This window comes from Orycteropus afer, unplaced genomic scaffold (assembly GCF_000298275.1).
Source record: "Orycteropus afer afer isolate SDZICR_OR568_19922 unplaced genomic scaffold, OryAfe1.0 scaffold00296, whole genome shotgun sequence".
NCBI lineage: Eukaryota > Metazoa > Chordata > Mammalia > Tubulidentata > Orycteropodidae > Orycteropus > Orycteropus afer.
The window spans coordinates 1,278,708-1,289,902 of NW_006921883.1; the positions used below are offsets into that span (position 1 = coordinate 1,278,708).

At 36.5% G+C, this 11,195-nt stretch overlaps 1 protein-coding gene across 1 annotated transcript in view; it reads left to right on the plus strand.

Annotated features, from left to right (window-relative positions):
* The window catches only part of ITGA1 (integrin subunit alpha 1), a 186,460-nt gene that overhangs the window by 116,041 nt on the left and 59,224 nt on the right, over nt 1–11,195 (plus strand). Inside the window, exons 13-14 of the mRNA XM_007951538.1 lie at nt 6,199–6,341; nt 10,444–10,587. Coding sequence (XP_007949729.1) covers nt 6,199–6,341; nt 10,444–10,587 — 287 coding nt within the window. The remainder of the gene's footprint in view (nt 1–6,198; nt 6,342–10,443; nt 10,588–11,195) is intronic.

The window sequence follows — 11,195 nt, forward strand, 5'->3', positions numbered from 1 at the left end:
ATGGTATGGTTGAGTTCAGGGCTTAGTCATCCTTGCCTTGCCCCTGTTCCTGGAACTGGGGCCCGCCCTTTTGCTGGCCTTAATAGTGGCCTCTTATTGCAAAACTATATTAAATATTACATTTTAATTTTACCTTAATTTTACATTTCTAATTTCGTATTTACATTTTTAATTCCACAGTAGAACAGCATAAAATTAAAAATATCTTTTGTTATGCACATTTTCCCTTTCCATTTTATTTATATGTAAACAAGACTCTAAAGTTTTTATTTTTAAAGCAATATCATGGTTTGAAATAATAAAGGTATAACACAATACATGTTTGAAAAAGCCAATTTTACATTCTACTCTGTAGAATAATTTAAAAAATCTCGATTAAAGAAAGATGAAGAAATAAAAATGTGGGAAAATATTAACAAAAGAAAACATGCGTGAGTAATTGTGCTTGTTCCCTTAACACTTGCAAAGTAAACATTTTAATACAGAAAAAGATTTTTAAAAAATTTTAAAGTTTAACTACTACCTAATAGTAAATTCAATAAGATGTTTCTTCTTTATGCTGTTGTTGTTAGGCGCCATTGAGTCAGCTCCAACTCATAGCGACCCTACATCCAACAGAACAAAACACGGCCTTGGTCCTGTGGCATGCTCACAGTCATGCTATACTTGAGCCTATTGTTGTAGCCATCGTGTCATTCCATCTCCTTGAAGGACTTCCTTTTTTTCACTGACATACTGCTTTACCAAGCATGATATCCTCTCCAGGGATTGGTCGCTTCTGGCATGATCAAAATGTAAGAGATGAGGTCTGGTCATTCTTGCTTCTAAGGAGCATTTATTCAGCTGTACTTTCTCCAAGACACATTTATTCTTCTGGCAGTCCATGGTACTTTCCATATTCTTCACCAACACCACAATTCAAAGGCATACTCTTCTTTGGGCTTTCGTATTCATTGTGCAGCTTTCACATGCATATAAGGCAATTGAAAATACCTGGCCTGGCTCAGGCACACCTTAGTCTGCAAAGTGACGTCTTTGCACTTCAATACTTTAGAAAGGTCTTTTACAGCAGATTTTTAAAGATTTTCTCAGTGGTAAGTGTTCTTCACTGATATTTTTAAATAAATCTTTCTGTTTGGCCAACTCTGAATATTAGAACATCTTTCTTATGTTGAATTGAAATCTGCATTTGATAATTTTTATCCATTGATTTGTCTCTGTTCTGTAGAACAGAGAATCACAAAGAATAAACTAATTCTTCATGTAGAAAATAATAAAAATCCGCCTTAAAAATAAGTTTATTTATTTATTTGATTGATGAGAGATTTTATTTAAGCCTTTGGACAAATTCATGCAGATTTCTTTTTATTATTATTATTATTTTAATTGTGCAAATTCACAGCGCAGAATTTGTTTTACATTCAACAGTTCATGTTGGTTTCACTCTACAATTACCATACCCAACCCTAACCCACTCCCCTCCTCTCCCTTCCCTGGGACCGCCCCCCCCCCCAGTCCCTGTGCCCTTCTTAGTTAAGCACTCCTGTCTGTCCAGCTTTCCCTCCATGTGAATGCTGCCTCTCTGGTGCCCCATGGTCGATTGTGCCAAGCAGTGTTAAAGATACAATTTAAAATGTTCTGAAAGCCCAGTTAAAAAGAGAAGTGATCAAATATGTGAAAACATGGTCAAGCTCACTATTAATCAAACAAACAAACAAAACCACAGGGTGGTACTATTTTTACATTATGTTTAATACCTGTTAAAATGTCCACAAATTTAAATAATATTAAATACACCCAGTGTTTGGGAGAGTTTCATGAAAATAATACTCTCTTATATGACAATTCATGGCATAAAACCAAAAAAACCAAACTTACTGCCATCGAGTCAATTCTGACTCATGACTACCCCTCATTGGGTTTGCAAGGCAGTAAATCTTTATGGAAGTAGATTGCTCCATCCTTTCACAGAGTGGCTGGTGGGCTGGTGGATTTGAACCTCCAAACCTCTGATTAGCAGTCCAGTACCTTAGGTACTACACCATCAGAACTCCTTATTCATGGAATAAATCAGTATAACTATTCTGGAAGCAATTTGCCAGACACTGTAAGAGCCATTAGAAATTTGATCCAGTAATCTATGCCTTGAAATTTATCTACAAAAAAGTCCAAAAGAAGGAAAAAATTAAATGCTTAATGATGTCCTTTCAGTTTAAGTGTACTACGAAAAAATTTAAAACCACCAAAATGCATACATCAGGAAATGATCATAAGTTGTTCTTAGGTGTCGTCGAGTTGTCTCCGACTCATAGCGACCCTATGTACAGCAGAATGAAATACAGCCTGGTACTGTGCCAGCCCCATGATCCTTGCTATACCTGAGCCCATCATTGCAGCCACTGTGTCAATCCATCTTATTCAGGCTATTCCCCTTCTTTGTTGACTCTCCACTTTGCCAAGCATGATATCATTCTCCAATGAACGATCCCTTCTGACAACATGACCAAAATAGGTGAGATGAAGTCTGGCCATTCTCACCTCCAAGGAGCATTCTGGCTGCACTTCTTCCAGGATAGATTTGTTAGTTCTTTTAGCAGTCCATAGTACTTTAGCATTCTTCGCCAATGCCACTACTCAAAAGCAACAACTCTTCTTCAGTCTTTATTCCTTGTCCAGCTCTCACATGCATATGAGGTGATTGAAAATACCATGGCTTGTGTCAGGTGCACGTTAGTCTTCAATAAGGTATCTTTGCTCTTCAGCACTTGAAAGAGGTCTTTTGCAGCTGATTTGCCCAATGCATTACATTTTCTGATGTCTTGACTGATGCTTCTATTGATGTTGATTGTAGAAACAAGTATTATAATGTCTTTGACAACTTCAAACTTTTCCCCGTTTATTGTGATACTGCTTATTGGTCCAGTTGTGAGGATTTTTGTCTTCTTTATATTGAGATGTAATCCATACTGCAGACCGTATTCTTCAATCTTCATCAGCAAGTGCTTCAAGTCATCCTCACTTTCAGCAAGCAAAGCTGTGTCGTCAGCATACTGCAGGTTATCAGTGAGTTTTCCTCCAATCCTGATGCCTTCTTCTTCATATAGTCCAGCTTCTCAGATTGTTTGTTCAGCATACAGATTGAATATGTATGGTGAAAGGACACAACCCTGATACACTCCCTTCCTGATTTTAAACCATGCAGTGTTCCCTTGTTCTGTTAGAATGACAGCCTCCTGGTCTATGTACAGGTTCCTCATGAATACAACCAAGTGCTTGGGAATTCCCATCCTTCTCAATGTTATCCATAATTAGTTATGATCCACACATTTGAATGCTTTTTGCATAGTCAATAAAAGTAAACATTTTTCTGGTATGCTTTGCTTACAGCCAAGATCCATCTGATATCAACAATGATATCCCTTGTTCTTTGTCCTCTTTGTATCCAGCTTGCATTTATGGAAGTCCCTGTCAATATACTGCTGCAATCATTTTTTAATTATCTTCAGTAAAATTTTATTTGCTTGTGATATTAATGATATTGTTTGATAATTTCCACATTATATGGGATCATCTTTCTTTGGAATGGGTACAAATATGGATCTCTTCCAGTCAGTTGGCCAGGTAGCTGTCTTCCAAACATAACCGAGTAAGTGCCTCCAGCTGGGCATCTGTTTGTTGAAACATCTCAATGGGTATTCATCAGTTCCTGGAGCCTTGTTTTTCTCTACTTCCTTCAGTGTAGCTTTGACTTCTTCCTTCAGTACCACTGGTTGATCGTATCCCACCTCCTGAAATGGATGTACATTGACTAGCCCTTTTTGGTACAGTGATCGGTGTATTCCTTCCATCTTATTTTGGTGTTTGCTGCATCATTCAATATTTTGCCCAAAGAATCTTTCAGTATTGCAACTTGAGGCTTGAATTTGTTCTTCAGTTCTTTCAGCTTGAGAAATGCCGAGCATGTTCTTCCCTTTTGGCTTTCCAACTCCAGGTTTTTGCACATTTCATCATAAAAATAGACTTTGTCTTCCCAAGCTGCTCTTTGAAATCTTCTGTTTACCTCTTTTATCTTGTCATTTCTTCCATTTGCTTTAGCTACTCTTCATTCACACTCTTCATTCAGTGGCAAGTTTCATAGGCTATTCTGACATCCCTTTTGGTCTTTTATTCCTTTCCTGTCTTTTTAATGATCTTTTGCTTTCTTCATGGGTGATGTTCTTGATATTACCCCACAATTCCTCTGGTTTTCAGTCATTGGTGTTCAATGCATCAGATCTATTCTTTAGATGGTCTCTAAATTCAGGAGGGATATATTCAAGGTTATATTTTGGCTCTTAGGGACTTGTTTTAATTGTCTTTAGCATCAACATGAACTTGCATATGAGCAGTTGATGGCCAGTTCCACAATCAGCCTTGTTTTGGCTGAAGATACTGAGCTTCTCCATCGCCTTTTGCCATAGAGGTAGTCAATCTGATTCCTGTGTACTCTGTCTGGAGAAGTCCACATGTATAGCCACCATTTCTTTTGTTGAAAAAAAGGGTATTTGCAATGAGTAACTTATTGGTCTTGGAAAATTCTATCATGCAATCTGCAGGGTCATTTCAGTCATCAAGACCATATTTTCCAACTGCAAGTGATTCTTCTTTGTTTCCAGCTTTTGCATACCAATCACCAGTGATAATCAGCACATCTTGATTGCATATTTGGTCAATTGCAGACTGCGGAAGTTGGTAAAAATCTTCAATTTCCTCATCTTTGGCTTTGGTGGTTAGTGCGTAAATTTTAATAATAGTAGTATTAACTGGCCTTCCTTGTAGGCATATGGGTATCACCCTATCACTAACAGCAGTGTACTCCAGGATAGATTTTGAAATATTCTTTGTGATGATTAATGCCATGCCATTCTTCTTCAGTTTGTCATTAGTGGCATAGCAGACCATATGGTTGTTTGATTCAAAATGGTCAAAACTGGTCCATTTCAGCTTACTAATGCCTAGGATATCAGTCTTGACCTGTTCCATTTCATTTTTGACAACTTCCAATTTTCCTAGATTCATACTTCATACGTTCCATGTTCTGATTACTAATGGATGTTTGAAGCTGTTTCTTCTCATTTTGAGTCATGCCACATTAGCAAATGGAGGCCTCAAGAGCTCTACTCTATCCACGTTATTATGGTCAGCTCTACTCTGAGGAGGCAGCTCTTCCTCAGTTGTATTTTGAGTGCCTTGCAACCTGAGGGGCTCATCTTCTGGCATTGTATCAGACAGCGTTTCAGGGCTGTTCCTAAAGTTTTCCAGTAATATATCAGACAGCGTTTCACTACTATTCATAAGGTTTTCACTGGCCGATTCTTTGAGACGTGGATAATCCCTTCCTTTTTCTGAGTTTGTCTTAGTCTGGAAGCTCCACTGAAATCTGTCCATCATGGGTGACCCTGTTGGCATTTGAAACACTGATGGCATAGCCTCTAGCCTCACAGCAACACTCAAGCCACCACAGTACATCAAACTGACAGACATGTTCATCACCCTTCGCTGTATCAAATCACTCTGCTCACTTCCTGGCCTCCCCCCTACCTGTTCCAGCCATCCACCAACTCCCGCTTCCTGTCTGGCCTTTCGCTTACCTGTTCTAGCCATCTGCCAGCCCCTGCTGAATGATCATACTGAATAGAATAAAAATTATCCCTTAATTCAGAGAAATAATCTTCAACCATTAAAACTGAAATTAAAAAGGCTAGGTAGCACCAAAGAAAAGGCTTTAATTTGCTATAATTCTAACTATATAAAACTATTAATTTCTATAGTGAAGACTCATACATCCAGAATGAAATACCATTTGATACATTACAGAGTGGTTAATTGAGATTATAAGAGGTTGTTAGAGTATATGTTTGTTTGTAATTCTGTCATCACTATTATACAATGGTGCTTTTAAAAATGTTAAACTGAGGCTTGAGAGAAAATACATTTTCAGGACAAAAAAGTTGAGGTGGATAATCAGAGAGCACACAGAAATTTTCTACCAAAACAATCTCTTGTGAATTTAGAAGACAAATCCTTTATTTCTGAAAGAAAGAAAGAAAGAAAAAGTCTATATTAACAGTGATCCTTCCACCTTGTAAAATTCTTCTTAATTTATTTTGTAAAGAATTTATAGAGCCAGATAATATATCTAGAATCTCTTTTGGTTAGGTTACACAGTAAACTCTGCTACTGTTCCTGGAGATGTCCTCTATATTGCTGGACAGCCAAGGTACAATCATACAGGCCAGGTCATTATCTACAGGATGGAAGACAGGGATATCAAGATTCTCCAGACACTGAGTGGAGAACAGGTAAGCTTAAACATTATTATTTTAAATTACTTCATTCATACAATCGGTATCTACTGTGTCTTGGGCCTTATGGTAGGCTTCCTGGAGGGATATAAAGTATCTTCATCTTTGAACTCAGAACATTTTAGTTGGATGGGGATGGAGGAAAGCTGTTTATGTAATAGATATAAATACAGATGTAAAATAAATGTAAGAAAAGAGATCTAAAATATTAGAAGGCATAAAGATGCCAGTGACATAAATATTTAAATGAGAATATGGAAAGATTATATTAAGCTAGGATTGGTGCTGAAAATTTCAGTTAGAGATTAAATTTGGGTTGAGTCTAGAAGGAAAGTGGAATGTAGATTGGTAGAAAGAACAATGATAAAGAAAAGTAAAAAGATACTGTAGAGGGGAAGAGTCAAGAAGGCTTGCTAGAGACAAGTCAAACAGATAACTAATAATAATCCAGGAGCTCTGAGAATCCAAGGAAAAGATAAAATACTAGATTAAACACCATTTGGAAAAAGAAACAGAACAAAAATAGTGATTGAGGAGAGAGATGAAGTGGGCACTCAACACAGGATCACCATTTTGAGACACAGGTGAGGAGAAGCCAATTTTGCAGAAATTCCATTAAGACAGAGACTCAGTGTAAACAAATCCAGGATGAAAGAAAGTTAGCAGAATATAAGATCTAAGAGGAAAGTGCAGGACATAAGGTAAGAATTCCAGTGACGTAGGTGACCACAGAGCAAGGCATGCTGCACCTACCACACTTACTACCTACCACTCCATCCAACAGACAAGTGCCACCACTTGTTCCTGAAGCACTGGATCAATGACAGATGGTGGAAAATATCTGTTCACCCCACCTGCAGCTGCTCTTCACAACCAGAAATAGAGACCTGCACCTACACTCCCACCAGTTACTCCACTCACCTGGGACAGGTAGGGAGGCTCCAGTGCTAACAAATAGTGATTGAAGTAGCATGCCCAAGCTACCTGCTCAGATATAGCAAAACAAAGCAGAACAAAAAATCAAAGTGAAACAAACCAACACATCTAACAAATCAACAAATAAATAAAATAAATTCAAAAGGTCTCAGAGACAACAGAAAACTTCAAATCAAGCAAAGAAACAGGACAAAACGATGTAAGCAAGTGAACAAAATAAAGAACCAGGAGACCTTCATGAGGAAGAACAGGTAATAGAACTACCTAATAAGGAATTCAAGATATTTATATATAGGGCCTTCCAGGAAATCAAGGAAACCACAAACAAAATCAAGGACAACACAGAGAATTCAGAAAAATAATACAAGAGGAAAATTACAAAATAAATAGACAGTTATAAGCCATGCAAAAATTTTACTAAAATTTCAGAGATGTATATAACACATTGGAATGTTAAAAGAGTAGAATTGAATCAATACAAGAATAGATCACTGAATTAGAAGACAGATCCCTTTGACACCAAAGAAAAATCAGAAAAAGAGAATGAAGAAAGTCTAAGAATGATGTGGGACACTATCAAGAGGAAAATTTACATATAATCAGAATTCCAGAATGAGAAGAGGAAAAGAAAAAGAAAACACACACACACACATACACACACACACACTGAATTGTAGAATTGTAGATTTGCCAGCAGAAAACTTCCTAATATCATGGAAGACAAGAAACTTTCCATCCAAGAAGCTCAGTGAGTCCCATACAGGATAGACCCTAAAAAGAAACTCACCAAGACATCAAACTTTCCAAAACCAAAGACAAAGAAATAATCTTGAAAAGCAGCTTGGGAAAAACAAAATATTACCTACAAACAGAGACCAATAAGACTAAGTTCTGATTTCTTGGCAGAAACCATGCTGACAAGAAGAAAATGAGATGGCATATATAAAACACTGAAAGAAAAAAATTGCCAACCAAGAATTATGTATTCAGTAAAACTATCCCTCAAATATGGTGGAGAAATCAGGACATTTCCAGAGAAACAGAATCTAAAGGAATTTTTAAAAACAAGAAATACTAAAGGGAGTCTTTTGCACAGAGAATCAACAATGTCAGAAAACAAACTGAGATTAAGACACATGACAATATCATCCAGGAACCAACCCAGAAATAAATAGAATAAATGCAAAAATAAAATAAACTTATAGGACTGAAAGTAGGGAACCAGAGGCATCAAGTGGTAAATGATGACAAGTACAAAACAAATAGAGGGAATAAGTGGTATAATTATAGAACTTCCAAATGGAGAGGAAGTTAGGATGATATAAAGATGAACAGATTGTTTTAAACTTATCAAGATAGAACAGATTGTTTTAAACTTAGGAAGATAAAAATAAATTACAGGGTAACCACAAAGAAAATTAATAAACCTTCTAACCAAAATAAGAAGAAAATCATAAGGACTTAGTAAACATAAGATCAACAGCAACAACAAAAATGAAAAGAAAATCAGATTGCAAAATGAACTCAGCACAGAAAAATAATGGAACAAAGAAATCATCAACAGCACAATAAAAGAACACACAAAAGAACAACAGCAGTAAATTCATACCTGTCAGTAATTACTCTGGATGTAAAAAGATGAAATGCATCAGTCAAGAGAAAGAGAGTGGCAGAATGTATAAAAACCAGGATCCATTGATATGCTGCCTAAAGGAGATTCACCTTAGACATAAAGATAAAAATAAAAAGATGGAAAGAAATATATCAAACAAATGGCAACTAGAAAAAGAGCAGGAGTATCAATGTTAATGTCTGATGAAAAAAGACTTCAAGACAAAAACCAGCATTAGGGACCAGAAAAGACATTATGTAATACTGAAGGGTCAACTCAGCAAAAGGACATAACCATAATAAATATCTAAGCACCCAATGAAAGAGCCAGAAAATGCATAAGGAAAACATGAACAGAGCTGAAAAGAGAATAGGCAACTCCACAATAATAATCAGAGACTTTACCACTTTCAGTGAAGGATAGAACAACTAGAAAGAAACTCAAAGATACAGATCTAAACAACACACAACATACTTGACCTCATAGACATATACAGAACACTCCACCCAACAAAAATACAATATATGTTCTTTTCCACTACACATGGATCATTCCCTAGATCAGACCATCTCTTAGGCCATAAAGCAAACCTTAGTAAATTTCAAAACATCAAAGTGTAATGCAGACCCTAATTGAATGAGGTTTTGAATGACAAATGAAAGACTTGATTTTTTTCTTTTTTTCCTGAAAGTAAAGGGACATTTTAACAGTTAAAAGTAGAAAATTCTCGTTAGGTAATATTGAATATTACAAGATGTTTAGGAAACTATACGTGCAATATGCAATCATACGTATGCTATTGTTAGCTGCTTTGGAGTCAGCCCCAACTCATGGCAACCCCATGCACGATGGAACAAAATTCTGCCCATTCTTGAACCATCACCATGATTGCTTATGGATCAGACTATTGTGATCCATAGAGTTTTCACTGGCTGATTTTCGGAAGTAGATTGCCATTTGTCATGCCTTTGTGCTAACCAAAAGTTCAGCAGTTCAAACCCACCAGCTGCTCTGTAGGAGAAACCATGTGGCAGTCCACTTCCATAAAGATATACAGCCTTAGAAACTCTATGAGACAGTTCTACTCTGCTCTAAAGGGTTGCTATGAATCAATCTCTAAAGGGTCAGACTTGATGACAGTGAGGATTTCCTTTTTTTTTTTTTTGTATTTAAGTTTATATGAAGCCATTCCAGAATGCCTTCTATTATTTATCTCATTCTATTTCCTTTTTAAAAAATCACAACAGTATCATTGATGTTTTGTGTTTGTGGGAAAGAAGGCAAAGTTAGGGTGAAATTGAAAGGGAATCATTTATCTTACTCTCAAGCTTTGGAATATATAACAGCTATTCATACTCAAGAGGAGAACTGACCAATATTAATTTACCTACTGCAAGAGCCAATAAAGAACTCTCAGCACCAGTTTCTGTGTTTTATTTTCTTTACCAACTGAACCTCAAGTGTTCTTCTAGACTAGCATAACATGAGAAATACAGATTTTAGCTTCCTTGAGAATTTGTGATGTTCATTGGCTATTTTGTTTTGTCCTAGATTGGTTCTTACTTTGGCAGTGTTTTAACAACAGTTGACATTGACAAAGATTCAATGACTGATATTCTTCTGGTTGGGGCTCCCATGTACATGGGAACAGAGAGAGAGGAACAAGGAAAAGTGTTTGTGTACGCCCTGAATCAGGTAATGGTAACTGTGAGTTTGGTAGAATGTTAGGAGAATCTCTTCCTTATTTATATCAGTGTCAAATAATATATTCTAATTTTTCATTCACTTTGGAAAAATGAACAAAGAAGTTTTTGGGGCCCATCTGCTCCACCAGCCCCCAGTTTTGAAATGAACATTTAGAATTCTAATAAAGTAATTCAAACCCTTAGATATGTTTTGTTTGGAAATGTGAATTCCCTCCCCACCAGCCCCAAACAGAGTATATAGGATAAAACTCACTGAATTGCTCAATAGCCGGCGTGGTGGGTAACATTAGCAGTGAAAGCTAAGAGAGGCAGAGTAAGCATAAGTGAGTTTTAAGGCAGTGACACCAGTAACTTTCCGAGAACTGCTATGGTCTTTGGAATGTTTGCTGCTCTGGAGTGAGATTTTGTTTTCTACTCCTGACTTTAGACATTATTTCTTGGATGAAATAATTCATGATTTCTCTATTCAAAGAATTTTGTGTGTGTGTGTGTGTGTGTGTGGTCAGTATTTATATATTTAGATATTTAAATCCTTACTATCTCTGCCATATTATTTTATGTTATAAATTAGCTATATTTGTCCCATTGTAGTTTGAT